General features: G+C 50.9%; 9 protein-coding genes across 9 annotated transcripts; 6 read left to right on the forward strand and 3 right to left on the reverse strand.

Moving 5' to 3' along the window:
• Positions 1–162: 162 nt before the first annotated feature.
• N7506_007683 (uncharacterized protein) lies at positions 163–681 on the forward strand (the record flags this gene model as incomplete). Its single annotated transcript, XM_056956976.1, has 1 exon — positions 163–681. The coding sequence occupies one exon, from the start codon at positions 163–165 to the stop codon at positions 679–681; it is 519 nt and encodes a 172-aa protein (XP_056811310.1).
• Positions 682–1,202: 521 nt separating this feature from the next.
• On the reverse strand, positions 1,203–2,432 carry N7506_007684 (agmatine deiminase family protein; the record flags this gene model as incomplete). Its single annotated transcript, XM_056956977.1, has 1 exon — positions 1,203–2,432. One exon carries the CDS (start codon positions 2,430–2,432, stop codon positions 1,203–1,205), a length of 1,230 nt encoding a protein of 409 aa, XP_056811311.1.
• Positions 2,433–2,828: 396 nt separating this feature from the next.
• On the reverse strand, positions 2,829–4,426 carry N7506_007685 (MFS transporter; the record flags this gene model as incomplete). Its single annotated transcript, XM_056956978.1, has 5 exons — positions 2,829–3,392; positions 3,439–4,085; positions 4,135–4,192; positions 4,243–4,263; positions 4,313–4,426. 5 exons carry the CDS (start codon positions 4,424–4,426, stop codon positions 2,829–2,831), a joined length of 1,404 nt encoding a protein of 467 aa, XP_056811312.1.
• A 1,645-nt stretch (positions 4,427–6,071) lies between these two features.
• On the forward strand, positions 6,072–7,095 carry N7506_007686 (urate oxidase; the record flags this gene model as incomplete). The annotated part of the gene is made up of 3 exons (XM_056956979.1): positions 6,072–6,208; positions 6,263–6,909; positions 6,971–7,095. 3 exons carry the CDS (start codon positions 6,072–6,074, stop codon positions 7,093–7,095), a joined length of 909 nt encoding a protein of 302 aa, XP_056811313.1.
• A 425-nt stretch (positions 7,096–7,520) lies between these two features.
• N7506_007687 (mitochondrial 54S ribosomal protein uL13m) lies at positions 7,521–8,180 on the reverse strand (the record flags this gene model as incomplete). The annotated part of the gene is made up of 3 exons (XM_056956980.1): positions 7,521–7,645; positions 7,739–8,099; positions 8,160–8,180. The coding sequence occupies 3 exons, from the start codon at positions 8,178–8,180 to the stop codon at positions 7,521–7,523; spliced, it is 507 nt and encodes a 168-aa protein (XP_056811314.1).
• Positions 8,181–9,284: 1,104 nt separating this feature from the next.
• N7506_007688 (40S ribosomal protein uS9) lies at positions 9,285–10,125 on the forward strand (the record flags this gene model as incomplete). Its single annotated transcript, XM_056956981.1, has 4 exons — positions 9,285–9,339; positions 9,411–9,433; positions 9,642–9,713; positions 9,835–10,125. The coding sequence occupies exons 1-4, from the start codon at positions 9,294–9,296 to the stop codon at positions 10,123–10,125; spliced, it is 432 nt and encodes a 143-aa protein (XP_056811315.1). The 5' UTR covers positions 9,285–9,293.
• A 2,624-nt stretch (positions 10,126–12,749) lies between these two features.
• Positions 12,750–17,336, forward strand: N7506_007689 (DNA-directed DNA polymerase alpha catalytic subunit POL1; the record flags this gene model as incomplete). The annotated part of the gene is made up of 5 exons (XM_056956982.1): positions 12,750–13,136; positions 13,193–14,911; positions 14,962–15,519; positions 15,568–16,308; positions 16,356–17,336. 5 exons carry the CDS (start codon positions 12,750–12,752, stop codon positions 17,334–17,336), a joined length of 4,386 nt encoding a protein of 1,461 aa, XP_056811316.1.
• Positions 17,337–17,594: 258 nt separating this feature from the next.
• Positions 17,595–19,613, forward strand: N7506_007690 (uncharacterized protein; the record flags this gene model as incomplete). Its single annotated transcript, XM_056956983.1, has 9 exons — positions 17,595–17,647; positions 17,788–17,969; positions 18,020–18,102; positions 18,150–18,694; positions 18,742–18,892; positions 18,941–19,006; positions 19,054–19,162; positions 19,216–19,431; positions 19,486–19,613. The coding sequence occupies 9 exons, from the start codon at positions 17,595–17,597 to the stop codon at positions 19,611–19,613; spliced, it is 1,533 nt and encodes a 510-aa protein (XP_056811317.1).
• Positions 19,614–20,156: 543 nt separating this feature from the next.
• N7506_007691 (DEAD-box ATP-dependent RNA helicase DBP2) lies at positions 20,157–22,566 on the forward strand (the record flags this gene model as incomplete). Its single annotated transcript, XM_056956984.1, has 6 exons — positions 20,157–20,215; positions 20,275–20,483; positions 20,533–21,501; positions 21,554–21,661; positions 22,174–22,302; positions 22,355–22,566. 6 exons carry the CDS (start codon positions 20,157–20,159, stop codon positions 22,564–22,566), a joined length of 1,686 nt encoding a protein of 561 aa, XP_056811318.1.
• Between the last annotated feature and the right edge of the window lie 230 nt (positions 22,567–22,796).

Genomic DNA, 22,796 nt, shown 5'->3' on the forward strand with positions numbered 1-22,796 from the left:
GAAAAGGAAAGGATTCCGGAATTTCCCTTCACAACGTCATGTCCATAATCCACCGCTTATGATTGGAGCAACTCCGGCATCGGCAACTCCCAAGGTTGAACTCGGGATCTCACATATCTTCAAATCTCCCCTTCCCCGCCGTTTCCCCATATCATCTCCACCATGTCCAACATGTCCAACATGTCCAGCAACCGTCCATTCCTCTCCAACTTCCTCGCGGCCTTTCGCGCCCAATCAACCTACAAATCCACACAGGTCCAACAAGTAGGCTCGCAAATCTCTCCACAGATCTCCAGCCGCGCCATCGCATCAAAAGCCCAGCCCAGCTCGTCCACTGCCTCTACCTCTGCCTCGGCGACTGCCACACAGCACACACACACTGCCACGCAGGGCTCCGCTCAAACATCCAACCACTACCACGCTGAATCCTCTCCGCCACCCTCCGCCTCCTCAAACCCCATCCCGATCAACAGGGGCCCCGCTGATCGCCAGCGCCGCGGGAGTGACTCCTCCAGTGGGTCGGGTGGATTCCGAGACGCCATCGGGCCTGAGAAGTGGTATATCGGTGGCCGCACGCCCGCCGGCGAAGAGCGCTTCTACCGTCTCGGCATGGTTACCAAGGGTGGTGGTCGGCTCGGCGGCTCTGGGAGGGTAGGGAGCATCGACCAGCTGAGTCTCTAGATTGGACTGAAACTGGGAGGGGCCTCTTGGCTTCTGGTTCTGGGTCTGATTCTGACCCGGGTTTATGATTATCATGTCTTCTGTTTGCTCTCGGCGCATGGCATTTACGGCGTCGATGGGGCGTTTCCTCGATCTATCTTTGATTTTTTTTTTCTTTCTGGGTGAACCGATTTGGGGACCTTGATTGCAGGCTTTCATACAGGAATGCCTTAAAAAGACATACATCTTACATCTTTTCTTTCTGTTGTGGCCTGTGGGGCCGACTTGCTCTCTCCTCTCTTGTCTATTATTCTGTCTATTGATACTTCGGAACTTACTCGAATCTGGATATTAGGCAATCTCACATGCTGAACAATGAACCTTCTTACATTAACAGATATCAAGCACATGCTTGGGAGCCACTGCGAAGAGATGTAGGGGGGTTAAGACAACAGAGAAGACCCGTCTTAAGGTTGACTACGTACACCTAGTTGCTCTAGCCTCGGTGTTACAATCGAGTTGATTCTCTAATCCTGTCTGAATCACATAACCTGCTGCGTGACACAATGCAGCACACCCCCAGTCCTCGGCAGCGCATTGACATCAACCTGCTTCACCTCCCTCTCCGGGACAAGGCTCTTGATCAATTCAAACGCCTTGGTGTCCGCCTCGACATCCCCAAATGCAGGCATTACCAATCCGCCATTAACAAAGTAAAAGTTGACATAGGAAGCCGCCGGTGCATCCTCCTCGCCGGGAAGCTGACCCATCACCAGCTTGGGATCCGGCTCGACGACATCATGAACCTCGAACCTGCGTCCGCGCGCATCCGTAGACTTCTCCAGAACCGCCCGGATCTCGTTGTAAATCTCCCAATGCACCCCTTCAACATCGCCATGCGGCCGGCAAACAACCACAACTCCAGGTCGAATAAACCTCGCCTCGGCATCGATGTGCACATCCGTGACATCCAGTCCAATTCGACCAGGGAACCACACGAATGCACTCACGCCAAGCAGCCTCTTCAGCTCATCCTCAACCTCGGCCTTGCTGAGCCCTGGATTGCGCGCATCGCCGATAATGCTACTCTCCGTCGCCATAAACGTGCCCTCGCCGTCAATCTCGATACCGCCCCCCTCGAGCTTGAGATGCGTTTGCACGCGCGTAACAGGAGAACGCGCAGTTTCATTCTCAATCTCCAGCACCGTACTCGCAAACGCCGTATTCTCCATCTGGGCTGCAATATCCATTACCGGCCAGTCGGCATGCTGAGGTGAATTTTGCAGGGCAGTCGCTGCAGCAGGCGAGTTGGCGGCGCCGTAGATCCGCTCGGTAGTCTTGTGGCCCCATTCGCAGAACTGAAAATCGATGGCGTAGCGGGTTTTGTCTGCTTCGTCGGCGCTGCGCACGTACACGGGTCCGGTGTCGCGGATCCAGCAGTGGTTTGTCGGTGCGGGGACTAATGTGATATTTGCCAGGTGGGGTTCTGGCGTGGATGCTTTGCGCTCGGATAGCAGGGCTTGTGCGCTGGAGAGATCTTCTGGTCTTGTGTGCAGGCGGACGGGCTCAAAGGCGGCGATTGTGGTCGCGAGGCTTATGATCTCATTTCTGGTCTTGAGGTGGAGCTCCGGGAAAGTGGAGCGGGCGGAGGGGAAGCTGAGGAGTGTTGCGATGTGTGGACTTGTCTCTGATGGACAGATGTATCGCTTGATTTTGTCCATGTTTTGCTCTTCGCGTTGCTTGATGTGCCAGAGGTTGTTGGTTGGAGGCATTGTGGGGGTCAATGATGAACAGTCGAGATATCAAATGTTTGGGGTTGAGACAACGGGAAAGACCCGGGGTCAATAAGACTAATAGTCCAATTAGATCACATGCGCTCGAGTTGTGATACAAGAATGATCCTTGTCGGAGGTTATACTTACAGTACGATGGACGAGATTGAGAAAGAAGAGAGAAAAGTCCAAGTGACTTGAGGCTTTTATGTTCAAGAATCAAATACCAAGATGGTGAATAGAAGGAGAGAGACAGATGAGGTCAAAGTCGAGAGTGACGAAAGTAGTCAATCGACAGAGAACATTTGAGTTGCCTAATTGGGATAGTCCAGGCGACCCGATGCTCAACGGCAAACCGAAAAAAAGGGTTGCCTACTTGCGTAACCATCCTTCGATTCAGTTACTTTGCTGCTCTTCGCTCCTTTCATCTTCGTTCTCTCCACTCTCTCCCAGCCATAACATCGGCATCGCAGTGAGGGCTGCCAAAACTCCCAAAGAGCCCGTCATCGCGCCCCACCCGAAACGGTACTCCACAAATCCGCCCCAGAGAGGTCCGAAGAAAACCCCCGCGAACTGGCACATACTCTGCAACCCGAACCCCTGCGCCACTGCGCCTTTGGGGCCCAGTATTCCTGGGCTCTTGAGCTCCATGGTCGTCAGTGCTTGCTGTGTTTCGACATACATGGCTGGCGCGCAGGCGTGGATGAAAATTCCAGTCAGGAATAACAAACAAACTAGGAGGGCGATATGCTCGGTAGAGTTCTTGCCGACAAACCGGAGACATATGAGGGAAGGCGTGAGAAGAACGAAGCAGCCAAAGGAGACGAAGCGACCACCAAATCGGTCCGTGATGAAACCGAATAGCGGCTCGAAGAAGGCGGGGACTGCCATCGGCAGGAAGATTAGCCCCATACCGAGCGCGTTCCAGCCAAATGTCGCTTCAACGAAGATTGGTAGAGTCTATGTGGTCAGCCAGTTATTCATTCTGAAGTTCGCATGAGCATACCGCATCAAAGGCAGAGAGCAACAGTCCCTGGACGAGAAGGGCCCACGATGAGATCAACACCCTGCGTTGTTTAAGCATACGGAACATCACAAGTCCCCTTCTTCTGATCTGTGGCTGCGGTTGAAGCTGCGGTGGTTCAACGCGTGGAACGCGCGAATGCGCCTCCGAATCGGACTCTTCACTTAATCCATCCCACTGAGCAGCGACTTTCTTCTCAACCAGAACAAGCCGCATGACCATGTCCAATGCTAGAATCGGATATGCAAACCAGAAAACTGCATCATATCCACCAGCATTGTAGACAATGCCTCCGAGAAACGGGCCCAGCAGGAACCCCGACGCAATCGCGGACCCCAGGTATCCTATTGTCTGGCCAAGGCGATCTTGCGGTACAGCGTCACCGATGAGGGCAAACGCCGCTACCACTACCAGTGCGCCTGCGATGCCTTGGAAAAGACGTGCGGCGACGAACCCAGCTATCGAATGCGCTAATTGCAAGATTACCATACACCCGGTGAGGACCACCAGTGCCCCGATGAAAGGAAGACGGCGCGTCCGGCCGCGGTCCACCAGATAGCCGAAGATGGGGCACATTAACAACGATGTGCCAGCCTCGCACATGAGAAGAACACTGACCCAATACTCTCCTGATTAGATTGTTAGTCGCAGCAGTGAAATTGGCCTATGGAGCCATACGGTGATTATAGTCGATTCCGGCTCGCGTTACGAGCGCTGTTGGCATGACGGGGACTATCTGTAAACTTGATTCAGGTCCGACTCCTCGGGGAATCACATGGGACTTACCATGGCATACAGTAGGAATTCCTGGTTCATTCAGAAGTCAGTTATGCGCGGACAGATCAGTCTCACATACCGTGAACGTGGACATCCAAACGGCGCCAATGATAAAGCTTGTTGATGATCTAATACTCAACAGCCATGGACGTCGCTTGCGTCTTGTCCTTTTGAACCTTTCAAAGTCACGCATTCTTAGGCGATGTCAAAATCGAGGCTGAAGACTTTCCATCAACAACAACTCACATTGAATATATCTACGCTCACGCGTGTACAATACTTTTTTCGAACAAAGGCAAAACAGATTCTGAAGCTCACTCATTACCGAAGTAGGCAGGTGGAAGCTCTTTGTTAAACAAAGAGCACCCCGTCATCCCACCACGTTTTCAAATCGGCAAGTCTTCGCCCGATCTCCGCTCACTTCACATCTCTCCCGCCCAATCAATAGCCATAATGAAGGCTTATACGAGGCAGGGCTTGAAACTGGTGCACTGCATACAAGATTCGTCAGATCGACGTTGCAGGCATGGCATCAGCCTCGACCTCCGATTCGAGGATTTCCAATCAGACTGGAGATCGGGCTTCTTGGCAATCCTCCTTGGAAGCGTTTCTATACTTGACTTCCTTGTTTGGTCCATTGAGCTGAAACGCAACTCTTCATCTGACCTGGATTATGCTACTTCGTCGTTGTCGATGCTTGGCTTATATGCTTCATTGGATAATACAGTGCTCTAACTTGGTTATTTTTAGTGCCAAGGAACCGGTTCACAAAGCAATACTGTCTTTGTGAAATACCATCCTGGTTTCCACTTTGGTGATATCCTGCTTTAAGCCTGCACGACGTGGCGAGGCGGCTGATCCCATGAGATGTCTCGGGTCGTACTGCAACTTGCCTCGGGATGAGTTGGTCAAACGAGGACCATGTGAGCGCGGGATTGGTCGTTATTGAAACCTATATATGCTGTAAACGGACGGGCCACGCATCTCCAGCGCGTACGGACGTATTTTCCGTGTGTGCTGAGGCTCTTTCACCGCCGGTCGTAATTTGAAATATTTCCTGAGTTCTGGACTTTGTCGGTATCATGTAGAGATCACCCAGGTCCGCCTCAGGGATCCTGGTATATGTGGGAGATATATATTGCCATTGCTCTTGACAAATTCCATACCGCGCGCAAGATGACGGCGAATCATCAGACTTCAAGGTTTATGTCGGAGGTTTGCAGACACTACACATGACCGAGATACCAAACGATCTCACGTTCTGAGCAGTAGCCAAGATGGCATTTCCTCGTGCTGTACCACCTTGTCGCTCGTAGTAAGCAGTGAGCGAAACGGCGCAGCCCTCCGCAGTGGAGGTCGCCGGGCTGTGGAGTTCGGGATCTCAGAGGTCAGACATCAGCCCATGAGCAAAGCCCACAAGGGATTTGACTTGAAGGTCTTAATGCTCGGACGTCGGAAATTCGGGATCCGGACACGGAAAATTGCTGCACGTTGATCTCCACATTGCGGCTCATCCGAATTCTGGGGAAGAAAAGACTGCATTCCTCTCCAAAATGAATAATAAGCCTTAGAGAAGGTGAGGGCCAGTGACCAGTGAGTGTCCAAAGAGCTAAGAGTGCTATGACCCAGTCAGACCATACGAAGCTATCAGCGATAAGATCGGGATTTGAGGCAAGTGGGCGGTCACCCGCGGCCATCGGAGGCCGCCGATGCTTCTACATTTCTATTCCACATCCACATATATAAGTCTGCTGGCAGCTGAATCTCTTCAATACAAGTTTCTAATAAGTTCTCTCTCTCCTTACGATCCCTCTTATATTCTCTCCCATAAATCCATCATGTCCGCATTGGCAGCTGCGCGCTACGGCAAGGACAATGTCCGCGTCTACAAGGTGCACCGCGATGAGAAGACCGGTGTCCAGACGGTGGTGGAAATGACTGTCTGCGTCCTTCTGGAGGGTGACATCGAGACCTCGTAAGACCCTCAGCACCCTTATCGCATCGCTGAAGCTAACCGGACTTCCCGCAGCTACACCAAGGCCGATAACAGCGTCGTTGTCGCAACCGACTCAATCAAGAACACAATCTACATCACAGCCAAGCAGAACCCCGTGACTCCTCCGGAGCTGTTCGGTTCAATTCTGGGCACACACTTCATCGAGAAGTATAGCCACATCCACGCGGCGCACGTTGACATCGTGACCCACCGCTGGGAGCGCATGGAAGTCGACGGCAAGCCCCACGCACACTCCTTCACCAAGCCCGGCAGCGAGACCCGCAACACCAAGGTCGATGTCGTAGAAGGCAAGGGTATCGACATCAACTCCTCCATCAACGGGTTGACCGTGCTGAAGAGCACCGGCTCCCAGTTCTGGGGCTTCCTCCGCGATGAGTACACCACACTCAAGGAGACCTGGGATCGCATTCTCAGCACCGACGTCGTGGCCAACTGGCAGTGGCGTCGCTTCGGTGGCCTCGCCGAGGTGAAGGCCCACTTCGAGAAGTTCAATGCTGCCTATGATGCCGCGCGCAACATCACACTCAAGACCTTCGCCGAGGACAACAGCGCCTCGGTCCAGGCGACCATGTATAAGATGGCGGATCTGATCCTCGCTGCTGCGCCCCTGGTAGACACTGTTGAGTATTCGCTGCCCAACAACCACTACTTTGAAATCGGTACGTTTCTAACCCTCCCATCTCAGAATCATTGGACCTGGACTAACGTTTGCGATTGTAGATCTCAGCTGGCACAAGGGCCTTAAGAACACCGGCAAGGATGCCGAGGTTTATGCGCCCCAGTCCAATCCCAACGGTCTTATCAAGTGCACCGTTGGCCGTGCCGGCCAGAAGGCTAAGTTGTAAATGCCCATCGAGTTGGGACTCTTTGGATCGTCGGCGAGCTCCGACAGACGCGCTAGCGCATTTTTTCTTGTGTACATATATCCACCTATACCTCCGGGGCTAGACACCTCAATTGCAATACAGGTACATTGTCTTTGATTCATCAGACCAAATAGAAGCAGACAAATATCAGCAGCAAAATTTTGGTAGTATAGTACGTGGTATATTGATTTTATGTGCTAGAAGTACATTTCAAAAGGAACCATGCTCGAAAGTCGGAAGCTCTAGCCAGTCGACATGGCAGATAATCAAAAGCATCCCAAATGGACTCCGCACCAATGCGCTTTTGCGGTTGGATCATAACATCGCAGGAAATAGAATACAGACAGACAGGACTCTGTCGGAGTCCGTCCAGATAAATGACAGAATAGGAATGGGGAATAGCTCTATGCGGTGGGTTTGGTAGCGGCCACCTTGAACGCCTCCTGAACTTCAGACAGGTTGCCAATCACTGATTGGTTGCCGAACTTGACGATGTTGTCCTTGTACGGGTGGTCGGCGCCCTCGAAAGCTGCGGAATTTATGTTAGCCAGTGCAACAAGAAAAGGATAGCAATAAGCCAAGTTCGAGTCATGACTGATTTCCGGCATCAATGCAAACTTACTCTTCAAACGAGCCAAGCGGGAATCCTGGAGACGGTTCTTGGGCAGCATGCCCTTGACTGCGCGGCGCAGCACTTCACCACCGCCCCATTTAGCGAACATCTGGTCCATCGTCATGCTCTTCAAGCTACCAGGCCGTGTCGTGTGAGTGTAGTACTTCTTCTGGAATCGCTTCTTTCCCGTCGTCTTGAGATCGTGGCATCCAACAACGACCACGTAGTCGCCGCAGTCTGTCGAGGGGTCGTAGATTGGCTTGTTCTTGCCCATGAGGACGAGGGCGATCGACGAGGCCAGGCGGCCGAGAGCACGTTCATCGGATCCGGCGTCGACATAGTGCCATGTGCGCGAGTAGGCGAGACGGGTCTGAGGGATGGGTGGTTAGATTGGGGGTGCACCGGAAGACTCCGCATTGAAGTTATTTACCTTGCCAACGAGTTGCGACATCTTGTATCACGGAGATCGTGCACAGGTTGGGGGGAGTTGGACGGGAAATTAGGGGATTGAGTTCAATTGATGATCTCCAATTATCGTAGAGACCCAGTGCCCAAATCCGAGATAAAGAATGATCTCAGCGTCCTCTGTATCTGGTCGCCCAGCCCGCGTCGAAGTTCTCCGATGGTCATGTGACTGCAAGTCCCGTGTTGCGCTAGCCTTGTTGGGACATATGGTGGACCCGAGGCTACAGCCCTTTACAGACCCGATGCTCAGGTGCCTTGTTACCACTGCACTTATTCGATGGAAATGAATTTTGAAGCTGCTTCAGGTAAGGTAGGTTGCCATATTGATGGAACAGAGATCGCCTCAAGTTAGTACGATTATCTACAATGTACATGTCCCCGGGTCATCTTCTACGGAGTACTCCGTATGCAAACGGAGCTTGGCTAAGATTTTATTTTATTGGCCAACCATCACTTAACTAACTAAATGCCACTATTAATCCAGCGTACTCTCCATTTCTTCAAATCGTTTCGACTTCCTGCGGACCCATATGGGCCAGAAAAGGAATCAAGTAGAGTAAATCTTAGTTTTCACTCGATTTGCCAGCTGATACCGATTTTTTGGGGCAGTCATGTGCCTTCAACCCTTCTCCTACAGCTTCTGCAGCCTTCACCCAACCATATCACTGCGTAAGTTCACATTGCCAGTGAATCAGACATACCTTGCACAGGAGTACAGAGGTCTCCTCGTTCATTGCCAAAAGGGGCTGGTAAATAGGGAAGAAGTCAAGATTTTGGGAACAGCCTCGCATCGCAGGACGAAAACTCTCGAATAGGTTCAAATTGTTGCCAAAGAGTACTTCATACCCCGTACGTAGTTCGGTCATAGTCAGATCCTACCCGAAAGGTCATAGTCTGAACCTAAATGTCTCTTTCCCAAGGTATCACGTGATATGGAGTAAAGAGGGCATCACATGATCTAGCCCTAGCCCTGGCCAATTACATCGCCGTGGGTCCACTTCTAGCGAGCCACACGCCGGGCAACAGTGCATTTTGTGCTCTCTTTCTCTACATCGACAACACACTCCTCCCCACGACAACAAGGGCCATTCTATCCACCATGGCTTCCGTCCCGAGTGTGCAATGCTTCGGCAAGAAGAAGACGGGTACGCTCTCCCCTTTTTGAAATCCCCAAGACTCGTGGAACCCGTGCGCTGACATGTTTAATTTTCAATAGCCACCGCTGTCGCCCACTGCAAGGTATGATGACGCCTACACCCACCATCGATCCCAATACGTTGTTTCGGAATATCTGGAAGGAAATCAGTGGAAGGAATTGTGCAACGGAATGAGAAAGCCGGACGTCGAAATTGAATTTTGGAAGGATATACACGAAACAACGCATTGCGCGATCGGGGGTGGAAATCAGACACGTTCACGAAAGGCAGCATACTGAGACTATTTACAGCAAGGCAAGGGCCTCGTCAAGGTTAACGGCCAGCCCCTCTCCCTGGTCCAGCCCGAGATCCTCCGCTTCAAGGTACGCACAATCGCTCCTGCAACACTCCGCAACGCCGAACGAAACATCGATTCGCACATCGCAAACAGCCGGCTAGGAGGAAATGAATGCTGGCCATGATTCTGACGATCAAAATTTATAGGTCTACGAGCCCCTCCTGATTGTCGGTGTTGACAAGTTCGCTGGCGTCGACATCCGTGTCCGCGTCACCGGTGGTGGTCACACTTCCCAGGTTTACGCCATCCGTCAGGCCATCGCCAAGTCCATCGTCGCCTACTACCAGAAGTACGTCGATGAGCACTCCAAGAACCAGCTCAAGCAGGCTCTTGCTCAGTACGACCGCACACTCCTGGTTGCCGACAACCGTCGCACCGAGCCCAAGAAGTTCGGTGGTCGCGGTGCTCGCTCCCGCTACCAGAAGTCTTACCGTTAAATTTTTCTTCTCTCTTATACCTTGTTACGTGGCGAAAGGGAAAAAGAAAAGTTTACAACGGCAACGAGAAGGAAGTGGAACATGTCTGTCTCCGTCTGTTTTTTTATCACGACTCATTTCCATGACTTCTTGGTGGACTCGGGACTTTGGGAGGTGCCGGGGTTGATGTGTATTGAGCGGTTTTTGATCGGTAAAACTGTTCATGCATGAGATCAGAGGACCGGGCTAGAGGTCTTGATGATAATGGCCTCTAGTTGTTGTTCGGTGCCTTGTGTTGAGGATGGATATCCTATGTTTTTCACTGGCGCTGTTCTGCACGGCTGGAAAAAATACCTAGCATAGCCAGGAAAATCTACTCAATGATACTGGGTTTTATCTTGTTCAATTTTTGTGTTTGGAGCTATAACTATTAATCTTGCTCTATGAACTCGAGTACGGAGTACATGTTTTTGCTTTGAGGCCTGACCTTGAATTACTGACCTGCCCGAACCTTGAGTAGACGAAGTATCGAAACCTTCAGTTTGACCCCAGTCCCTCGATGCCGAGCTTTCTATCGTGTACTATGCAGCAACCTTGAAGGATCCTACACAGGACCAAGCCAAGAGGAGCCGGCAATATTAGACCGCGCCATGAGGCACCCTTCGATTCCTCCATTGTCATTTCTACCATTGAAAATCTTCCACAACGCCACACAGCACCATTGATAGCGTGTGTTTGTTCGCTTTAAATGGTCAGAAACCATCGTTCACATATACTTACTGCCAGAGCTGGTGCACCAGGGTCCAGCATCAGAGTTTATTCCAAGGCTGAACACAATGTGAAGTGCATAGTGCATCAAAAGCTGAGCGAATCAACTGCATCAAGATCTTTCTGTCAAACGATTCAACTGCCTCTCTGCCAGACCAACATCACTCACTGGCCCCATATCCTTCTCAGAATGCTACGCAGGCCACATCCAGCACCTGGGAGTCATCAATTCTGTCAACCATCAAATCTCTTCCCTCGTTCTGACTTCCCTGTAACCTCGCTCATAAGCAGGTACATACATTCCTGGGCCACCGAGCTTTTCCAGTCATGAAATTGAATGTCAAGTGGCATCATAATCTCTTATTCAGTGCTTCTTGCAATGGCGCGAAACCGAACCAAGAAGAAGCCTGCCAAGTCCAAGACAAGCCCTAGCGAGCAGAGAGGAGCAAAGGCGAGCAAAATGAGGATCGAGGTCCTAGATGACATCGAGCGAAGCAACCAGCAGCGATGAAGCTTTGTTGAAGAAGACCAACAGTACACCTTGGGAATCCCTCATCACTACCAAAGCCATCGATCAAACACGACTCCAGTTGAAGGAGTGGTTGCTAACTCTGCCTTAATGGGAAGAAATATGGAGACCTATACGAAATGAAGAGCTTGGTTTGGGACTGCGATGAACGAGTCCTCTCGCACAATGATCTTGATCCTCTGAAGCCGGGAGATGCCGTTGGCACGTTACGTCTCAATGACCAGGGTGTCGCAAAGGCGCTGATTGTCTCGAAGCCAAGCGGGTAGTCCTCATCAACTTCTCTCCCATCTAGCCGAAGCTCCAGGCGCTTTGAGATCTTCCTGAAGTGTTGGCTCATCCAATGATGCCATTGAAGGTCCTGAACCGGTCTAATGTCTTCTGATTGACATAGAATGCCACTCAATTTACCAAGCTCTTGTGCTCATGTGAAATCAGAGTAGCTTAATGAGACGAAACCTGCTACAGGGCTGTAAAAGTTGTCAAGCTATTCTTTTCCATGATAAAGCCATCAGCGCCCGTGGACCTGCGTGCGATCACCTGGTTTATTCGCTTCATTCCACAAAAACTATTACCCAGACGGAAATCTGGATATATCACTCAAATGTCCTAACATTTCGAGTGGTGATGCATAGAGAGCCCTGTGTGAACTTGCAAGTAGCAGCATGATATAAGAACAAACCCTTGGAAGCCTTGGAAGCTCCCAATATCTTGGTTCATGAATTTCGTGTGACAACATCTGTACTAAGCTTAATGAATGTGAATTTAGAACAGGCAGGCCGTGAAAGGACATCCCTACTGAATGTACATCCGATATCTTGATTTTGGCGCAATCTATATGATACAGCCTTTATATATGAGCCACTCCAATGAGATTCAGGCGCCTAAATGGGCGTTCAAAATGAAATGAAAATGAGTGATCTGAATGAAGAAGCTCTGGAGGGAACCTGCATATGGAAACAGAGCTTGTAAATTCAGTGCCGCTTGCCGTGGAAGTAACCAGTTCATGGCTAAAGCCTATGATCTGCCCAGATGGCTCTTTCATCGGCATTCTCTCTAGCTCATAATGACACATAGTTGGAAATTCTACAAGCTATGTTGAAAAATCCAAGACTTTCCTAAATTAGGGCACGATATTGCCGCCTGAGGCAGAAGCAATTAGACAATCTGACATAATAAAATCTGCTGGCCAATCCGCACGGACGCGATTCTACGCGTTGGGTCGCGTACCTGGATTAATTACGCGCCGCTTTCCTCGCCCTTTCTTCCCCGCAACAATTATCGATTCAATTCGGTTTTCTCTGCCCACATCCATCGAATCGCTGGGCAGTGGTCTCTAATACAAATCGCAATGCCTACAAAGGCCGAGAGATTGGCCGAACTGAGGGCCCTTCGCGCCTCAGGGAAGAAGCGAATTTCAACATACGAGGTCGAGGACCAAGGCGACATTTACGATGAAGTGGACGACGATGGCTACAAGAAAGTCATTCGAAACCGACTCGACCAGGACGACTTTGTTGTCGATGATAACGGTGCCGGATATGCGGACGACGGTCGTGAAGTCTGGAATGAACAGACAGCTGAATACGCCAGTGATGACAGCGATGAATTGCCAGCACGCGGCAAGGCCGCCAAACGAAAAAGAGAGGAGGAGCAGCAGCGCAAGCAAAAAATGAACAATGGCATCTCCAAATATTTTAACCAAGGACAAGCGGCGTCTGCCGCCCCTAAGCCCAAGGCAAGTGAATTATTTTGGCCTCTAGGGTGCTCGTGCTAATGGGAGTACCAATCTAGCCCGTTGCTACTGCAGAGGATGACGCATTCATGGCCGATCTCCTCGGAGAAGTCGACACCAACGTTGTCTCAAGACACGCCCCGACTCGAAACGTCGTCAAGTCAGAGGCCCGCCGCAAAGTTCGCGTTCTCTCCCCACCACTGTCCGAAAAGCGTCGCCGCGAGAAGGCCCGCGTGCCAGACGAGAACGACATGCCAAGCTCACCAATGAAAGACCAAGCCCTCCATTCCGACGACCTCGACGATGGCCCTCTCCCGATGCCCGATGATGACGTCCCCATGAGCGACATTTTGCCCTCCTCTCCAATCAGCAAAGCAGTTGAGCGTAAGAACACCGCCATCGTCAAGCCCGAACAGCCTGAAGACGACGACATAGATCTCATGGACGTCGCAGAGGTGACAGGAGACTCTGGTGTCAAGGCGGAAACCATCAATATGACCGGCAGCAGGCCGCCTCCGAAGATCAAGCCAGAGGCTGTTGCTGAACCCGCAAGCTCGTCTCCCGTCAAGTCCATGCCACAAGTCATGGATGCCTCTTGGAACGACGTGCGCAACAAGTTGAATGTTCTCAACAGCGCAGCTCCGGAAATGCGGTCTTTCGGCAAGCTTAGTGCCCAGGACGTTGTTGAAGAGGATGGCAGTCTGCGCATATTCTGGCTGGACTACACGGAAGTCAATGGTAGTCTTTGTCTATTTGGAAAAGTTAAGAACAAGAAGGACGGAACCTACACCAGTGCCTTTGTGAAGATTGACAACATTCTGCGAAAGCTGTTCTTCCTTCCTCGTGAATACCGCCACAAGCATGGACGGGCGACCGAGGAAGAAGTTGGCATGGAAGATGTCTACTCCGAGGTTGATGAGATGATGACGAGGCTCAAAGTCGGCATGCACAAGATCAAGCCTTCGAAGCGCAAGTATGCCTTTGAAATGCCGGGAGTACCAAAAGAGGAGACAGACTATCTCAAGCTCTTGTACCCTTACGACAAACCCGTCTTGCCAATGGAGACCAAAGGAGAGACATTCTCTAATGTTTTCGGCACAAACACCTCGCTGTTCGAACAATTCGTGCTGTGGAAGAACATCATGGGCCCGTGCTGGCTCAAGATCGACCAAGCTGACTTTGCCGCTGTGACCAACGCCTCTTGGTGCAAGTTCGAATGCCAGGCCACCAAACCCGCACTCATCAGCCCCGTGTCAGACTCCGAAAATCTGGATACTCCCCCATTGACCTTTATGAGTCTTGCTTTCCGAACACAACTCAATGTCAAAGAAAACAAGCAGGAGATATTGGTGGCGAGTGCCAGAGTGTATGAGGACGTCTCTCTTACCGATACCACACCCCCAGAGAAGCTCCCATGCAAGACATTCACTGTCATGCGCCCTGCTAGTGGGTCATATCCGATGCACTTTGAAGCAGAGGCAAAGCAGCAGCGCGGAACTATCATAATGGAAAAGTCCGAGCAGTTTTTGCTTAGCAAGTTTTTGGCACTGTTTGAAAAGATGGACCCCGATGTGATCATGGGTCACCAGCTACAGGATGTTGACTTGGGCATTCTTCTCAGCAGAATGCGCGAGAAGAAGACGCCTGGCTGGCACCGGATCGGACGTCTCAGACGCGGTGATTGGCCCAAGCATTTCAACAAGGGAGGCAACTTCTTTGCGGAGAGACAATTGATCGCTGGAAGATTGATGTGTGATATTGGCAATGATATGGGCAAGGTAAGCTTTTCCCATCCAATGTGGCGGCAAACAGAGCTAACAACAACCAGTCTCTCATGATGAAGTGTCAATCATGGAGTTTGAGCGAAATGTGCCAGCTCTACCTTGGCCCAGGCAATGCACGACAGGAACTGGACGTTGAAGCTGCCCTGAAGACTTGGGCGAACACAAAAGAAGGCCTCATGAACTTTGTCAATCATTGTGACATGGATACATATTTTGTTGCTGCATTGGTTCTACGCCTCCAGATGCTGCCGCTGACAAAAGTTTTGACTAACATTGCTGGTAACTCGTGGGCACGCACGCTGAGTGGTACCCGTGCTGAACGGAACGAATACATTCTGCTGCACGAGTTCCATCGCAACAAGTACATCTGTCCCGACAAGTATTCCTCCCGGCTTCAGAAGGCAGAGGAACAGAGCCAAGAAGGAGATGACGACGAGGCTGTTGACAAGAAAAAGAAAGACAAGTTCAAGGGTGGTCTTGTCTTCGAGCCTGAAAAGGGTCTTTACGACAGATTCATCCTTGTCATGGATTTCAACAGTCTGTACCCCAGTATCATTCAGGAGTACAACATCTGCTTTACTACTGTTGACCGAACAGCCACGGTAGGATACGTCGCTTCTTCTCGATCCAACTTACTGACGTGCAAATAGTCTGAGAATGAGAACGAGGAAAAGGTGCCCGATGTTCCGTCCTCGGATCAGGAGCAAGGTCTTCTTCCTCGGTTGATTGCCACATTGGTCGGTCGTCGACGCGAAGTGAAGAAGTTGATGAAGGACAAGCGCGCCACACCCGAACAACTGGCATTATGGGACACCAAGCAGCTGGCCTTCAAATTGACTGCCAACTCCATGTACGGATGTTTGGGATACACACAGAGTCGATTCTACGCCCGACCTTTGGCAATGCTCACCACCTTCAAGGGACGTGAGATTCTGAGAAACACCAAGGAATTGGCAGAAAGCCAACAGTTGCGGGTCATCTATGGTGATACTGACTCCGTCATGATCAACACGAATATGGAGAACATGAGTGATGCTCTCAAAGTTGGCGAGGAATTCAAGAAAGCAGTCAATGAACGGTATCGATTACTCGAGATCGACATTGACAATGTCTTCCGTCGGCTTTTGCTTCACGCGAAGAAGAAGTATGCCGCTGTCAATCTGACTGAAGTGGATGGCAAGTATGTCGAGAAGCTCGAGGTCAAGGGTCTTGACATGAAGCGACGTGAATACTGTGCTCTGTCGAAGGAAGTTTCGTCAAAGCTTCTCAACGAGATTCTTTCTGGAGAAGATCAAGAGGTCGTTCTCAACAAGGTCCACGAGTACCTGCGTGAACTGGCGGAGAGGATGAAGGAATACACGATACCTGTCCAGAAATACGTGATCTACACTGTGAGTAGACCCATAACCTCCAGGATTACATGTGCTAATTTCCCCAGAAACTCTCAAAAAGACCTCAGGAATACCCCAACAAGGAAAGCATGCCTCCCGCTCAAGTTGCCTTGCGGGACATTGCCAGAGGCAAAAATGTTCGACCAAACGATGTCATCTCATATATTGTGACCAATGGAGACTCGGAAACATCGTCTCTGCCACCCGCCAAACGATCGTACAGCCCACAAGATGTGATGAAGAGCGACTCGGGATTGAAACCGGATGTCGAGTTCTACATTCTGAAGCAGATCTTCCCTCCCATTGAGCGTCTCTGCGCCCCCATTCCAGGAACTGACGCCGTCCGCCTTGCTGAATGCTTGGGTCTCGACACACGCAAGTACCAGATCAACACTTCCAGCTCCAACAGTCAACAAAATGCGGAAATCACACCTCTCGAATCCCAGATCCCAGACTCGGTCCGATTTGCCAACGCCACTCGACTCTCCTTGAAGTGCCGGTTCTGCAAGGAGCGCTCCGTGTTTGAAGGGCTGGTAGTTTCATCTGACATGTGCACCGCCCATGGCATCGTTTGCTCAAACCAAGCCTGTCAAAAACCGTTCTCAGTTTTGAACATCGTCGCTCAAGTCGAGAACCAGATCCGCGAACAGACTTCACGATACTATGAAGGGTGGCTGGTGTGTGATGATTCATCGTGTGGAAACCGCACCCGGCAGATCAGTGTCTACGGACACCGCTGTCTAGGTCCCCGGGGTCGCGCAGAAGGCTGTCTGGGTCGCATGTCGTATGAATTCTCGGAGAAGGCAATCTACAACCAGCTTCTCTACTTCGCCGGTCTCTGGGATGTCGACAAGGCTAAGATCTCCGCCGAAAAGGAAACGGGCGAAAAGAAGGACAGCATTGCTGCTCTTGCCGAGTTCAACCGGACTAGATTTGGTACTGTCAAAGGCGTGGTTGATAGCTATCTGAAGAAGTGTGGTCGACAGTGGGTCGAGATGGATGGCCTGTTCCGCTTCATGTTGCAATAGATGCCCCGGTGGCGTTGTTAGGTTTTGTTTGTAAATACCTTGGGTTGTTTTTAGGAAGTCACGATTGAATTTATTTGCATAATACACGAATACACGAAGTTATAGACTGTGAAAAGGGATTCCTTCAAATTAACCGGTTTTTTTTTTTTGATATCACCACGCTCTTATCTTATCGGTGACCCCCCCAATCCCCACCCCACCCTCATCGTTCCTTAACGTCAGTTTGCAGAGACATTGCTGTCTATATTTGACGAGATCATGTCTGTCAAACGAGTCCTGGTCATTGCAGGATCTGATAGCTCAGGAGGCGCGTAAGTCAACCTTGCAATATCCTCCCAATAACCCCAGAAAGGACGACATAACGGTCCCTTTCCGATCACCTTGCATTTCTGTTTTGTTTGCGCAATTAAGCTCTCAAATGAATGTAGCCAATGTATCTAACTTATTCCAGTGGCCTCGAGGCTGACCAGAGGGTCCTTGCAGCTCACGGCTGCTATGCTCTCACGGCCACAACCGGACTGACGGCACAAAACACCCTAGGTGTGCAGGACATCTTTGTCGTGCCATCTGAATTTGTGCGAAAGCAGATCAATGCTGGTCTGGAAGATGTTGGAGCGGACGTGGTGAAATTGGGTAGGTCAATCAAGCCTGCTTTCTTGTTCTAGCTGACGGTCATTCCATAGGCATGCTTTCTTCTGCCGAGACCATCGATGTCATCGCAGAGACATTGCAATATCATAAAGTCCCCACTATCGTGCTTGATCCGGTATGTTAAATTTGTACATTGACAGCCATCTATGCTAACCCTAGTAGGTAATGGTTTCTACCAGTGGATCACAGTTATTGCCCGAAAAGGCTGTCAAGGAAGTGCGAACAAAGTTGCTTCCTCTCACCACCATCCTGACCCCAAACATCCCAGAGGCCCAGCTGCTATTGAAAGATGCTGGGGCCGAGGCTTCCGAACCAACGAACCTTGATGAAATGATTGAACTTGCCAAAAAGATTTGCTCCTTGGGTCCTAAAGCTGTCCTGCTCAAGGGAGGACATCTGCCATTGACGAAAGATTATAAGATCTGCCAAGACTCGAAGGAGGCAACTACTGTCGTTGATATTCTCTTCGATGGAAAGACAGCCACCTTGTTCGAGACCGACTTTTTGGTAACTAAAAACACGCATGGCACAGGCTGCTCACTCGCCTCTGCGATTGCAGCAAATCTGGCGTCCGGAAAAGATATGATTAGATCCGTTCGCAGTGCTGTGCGATTTGTTGAGATTGGCATCAAGACAAGCACCGATTTGGGCAAGGGAAGTGGACCAATCAATCATTTCCACTCTACCTACACTATGCCATTTGCGCCGTATGTATTCCACCTTTTTCTTGTGTATGAGACTAACTCGTTGCTAGTGGTCGGTTCATTGAGTACATTTTGGATCGACCAGATGTGCAGCGCGCGTGGCAGGACTTTACTCACCATGACTTTGTCAAGGGTATGGGCCAAGGTACCCTTCCCCTGGACCACTTCAAGGGGTACCTTGTGCAGGACTACCTCTATCTGGTAAGATCACTCAGAGTTCAGATGATTCCAGCCTACTAATAATTTCAGGTTCAATTTGCTCGGAGCAATGCACTTGCATCATACAAGGCCAAGACCATGGATTCAATTGCGGCAGTGAGTGCTTTGTGCCCGTGTTCTGAAGTCTTCTAACCCCAGTCTAGTCCGCCCAGATTGTCCTTCATATCCAAAGGGAGATGGCACTGCATATTGACTATTGTGCCTCTTTTGGCCTTTCCAAGCAAGAAATGGAGGATACGCCTGAAACCATCGGTAAGATCATTTCACTCCCTTTTGGCTCCCTTTTCGCTAATCTTGGACTTTAGCATGCACGGCATACAGTCGATACATTCTAGATGTCGGCCAATCTGAAGACTGGCTAGCTCTTCAAATGGCGCTCGCTCCGTGCTTAATTGGATACGGTGCCATCGCTAGGCGATTGCATACTGATAAGGAGAATTTACGCCAGGGCAACAAATATTGGAAGTGGATTGAGAACTATGTCGCCGATGATTATACAGAGGCTGTACAGCTGGGTTCCGGTAAGTCAGCTCGTGATCGCCAACTGAGATGGTCAACTGATTGTTGTGATTTAGCATTGCTGGAAAAGCACATGCAATCGGTCTCCCCAAGTCGCATGGAGGAACTTATCAAGATCTTTATTCGGGCTACAGAGCTGGAAATTCGATTCTGGGATATGGGACTGGAAGGGAGCAGGCAGTAGACGAAGGTGCCAACTGTACATTGTGTAAAATCACATACTGACTTTGACTTGCCCGGCAAGTCGCTCTTGAGTGCAATATTGACTACCTCGTCACTTTAGTCAGAATAGAGACGACCTGTTTGCCACTGAAAATATCACAATTAGAGTATTTGCCTCTTTTCTCCTATCGTGGCAATCTCAGCCTTTGAAAAGGAACTTATGCCGGAATCTAAACCCAGCGGCCAATCATATCGAAAGCCGACGGCAAAAAAAACTCAGCATCGTCCAGACCCAGGAACGTTAGTCCTAATTGGGAAGGCGGTCAGATAGTACCTCGCCCAGGCCTGATCACGTGTGAAAAAAACATTGGACAGCGCTAATCCCGATAAAGAGATTCTCTACCTTTTTTTCTTCGCGCCTTCTCCCCTTTCTCTTTCTTCATCCTTCCGTTCTTTCAAGTTCCTGAGAAGTCGTTGTACCCATTTTCTTTCTCTTCTCTTGTGTTCATTTTCTTCATCCCTCTTCACTCTATCACCCTTACAACACATTTTCCCAGACTTAATCATGTCGTACGGTGGCGGCAACTACTCTCGCGGCGGAGATCGTGGTGGCGACTCCTACCGGTAGGTTCACTGCATATCTCAAACTCCTACACCTGTCATAATACTAACCCTCAACGTAGCTCCCGCGGTGGTGACGGCTACTCTAACGGTGGCGGCGGTGGTTACGGCGGTGGCCGTGGAGGTGGCTACGGCGGCGGCGGTGGCTACGGAGGTGGTGGTGGTGGTTACGGAGGAGGTGGTGGTGGTTACGGCGGCGGCGGCGGCTTTGGCGGCGGCGGTGGTGACCGCATGTCCAACCTCGGCGCTAGCCTGAAGAACCAGGACTATGGTGAGTTTGAGCCCATCATCTACAAGTTTTATGATACTAACAGCACCAGATATCAACAGTCTCCCCAAGTTCGAGAAGTCCTTCTACAAGGAGCACCCCGATGTCACCGCCCGCTCTAACGAGGAAATCGACGCTTTCCGCAAGTCCAAGACCATGGCCGTTCAGGGTACTGACGTGCCTCGCCCCGTTGAGAACTTCGACGAGGCTGGTTTCCCCCAGTATGTCCTTTCTGAGGTCAAGGCCCAGGGCTTCGATGCCCCCACTGCTATCCAGTCTCAGGGCTGGCCCATGGCTCTTTCTGGTCGTGATGTCGTCGGTATTGCCGAGACTGGTTCCGGAAAGACTCTGAGTTACTGTCTTCCCGCTATTGTCCACATCAACGCCCAGCCCCTCCTCGCCCCCGGCGATGGCCCTATTGTCCTTGTCCTGGCTCCTACTCGTGAGTTGGCCGTTCAGATTCAGGCTGAGATCACCAAGTTCGGAAAGTCTTCCCGTATTCGCAACACCTGTGTCTACGGTGGTGTCCCCAAGGGTCCCCAGATCCGCGATCTGTCTCGTGGTGTCGAGGTTTGCATTGCTACCCCGGGTCGTCTGATTGATATGCTCGAGGCTGGCCGCACCAACCTTCGCCGTGTCACCTACCTCGTCCTCGATGAGGCCGACCGTATGCTTGACATGGGTTTCGAGCCCCAGATTCGCAAGATCATTGGCCAGATTCGCCCCGATCGTCAGACTTGCATGTGGTCCGCCACTTGGCCCAAGGAGGTCCGTCAGCTGGCTTCTGACTTCCTCAACGACTACATCCAGGTCAACGTTGGTTCCACTGACCTTTCCGCCAACCACCGCATTACCCAGATTGTCGAGGTCGTTTCCGACTTCGAGAAGCGTGACAAGATGATCAAGCACCTTGAGAAGATCATGGAGGAGCGCACTAACAAGTGTATCATCTTCACTGGTACCAAGCGTGTCGCTGACGAGATTACTCGCTTCCTCCGTCAAGACGGATGGCCTGCGCTTTGTAAGTCACCTCACTTGTTGCTCTTTGTAGCATTTGCTAACCCTTTTTCCAGCCATCCACGGTGACAAGCAACAGAACGAGCGCGATTGGGTCTTGAACGAGTTCAAGCAGGGCAAGAGCCCCATCATGGTGGCCACTGATGTGGCTTCCCGTGGTATCGGTATGAACAAATTGCATCCCCCTTCCCTCCCTCCCCCTCCCCCATCTTTCTCCCCCTTAGGGGTCTTTAAAACACTTACCCGTGTTGACGTTGTGTGAAACAATGGCACGGTGCTCAACTCTCTCGAAGCACGTCGGTTTAAATTCCGCGTCCAGGCGTTCTTTGCCAGATGGTCTCCCAAAAGGACCTTGGACTCACAGTGCAGCACAGCAGCAGGCTCTTTTGCCTGACTTCCATTCTCCAACTTTTTGTGTGACAGACTCAGGAGAGTTGAAGTTTTTCTCTCACACAGCATTGTTTTTGAACTGTTGAAGCTGCATTTTCCAAGGTTACCACAGGATTGTACCACCATCCCATGGATTTGCTTCCTGGTTTCCATACTACTGGTTTCCATACCATCAAGAGAGCAGTGATGCATCAAGTCCTGCACGACGGAGAAAGGGTCCTTCATGGCCATACTCCTCATAAACCCACTAATGCTCTGTTTGCTAACGAACCCTCCTTTCCAAAAGATGTGCGCGACATTACTCATGTGCTCAACTATGATTACCCCAACAACTCGGAGGACTACGTCCACCGTATTGGTCGTACTGCTCGTGCCGGTGCCACCGGTACTGCTATCACCTTCTTCACCACTGACAGTGAGTTTATTTACCCAATTCTTGACCAGCACCATCTAACAATTCATTCTAGACCAGAAGCAGGCTCGCGACTTGGTCACTATTCTCACCGAGGCCAAGCAGCAGATCGACCCTCGTCTTGCCGAGATGGTTCGCTACGGCGGTGGCGGCGGTGGTGGTCGTTGGGGCGGCCGTGGCCGTGGTGGCTGGGGTGGTCGTGGTCGCGGAGGTGGTGGTTTCACTGCTTCCAACGCTGCTCCCGTCGGCGGTAACCGTCGCTGGTAGGCGCCTCGCTGCTGTATTCCTCGCAGTCCTTGAGCTTGTATTGTCCTGTCCCGGTAGACCCCTTTTCATTTCTTCGACTTCTTGCGTAACTCGGTTCGGAACGGCGTTATCGATGTCATAGACAGTTTTACTTTTTTTTTTCGTTTTACGGTCCAGGATCCGGCCTGGATGGCTCACGATTCATCGGCTCGTTTAGAGCGTTGACTCTCACGACTCAGCCTACATGTCCA

The sequence above is a fragment of the Penicillium brevicompactum genome (genome assembly GCF_028827555.1).
Source record: "Penicillium brevicompactum strain IBT 35665 chromosome Unknown utg000005l_segment0_segment0, whole genome shotgun sequence".
Lineage (NCBI taxonomy): Eukaryota > Fungi > Ascomycota > Eurotiomycetes > Eurotiales > Aspergillaceae > Penicillium > Penicillium brevicompactum.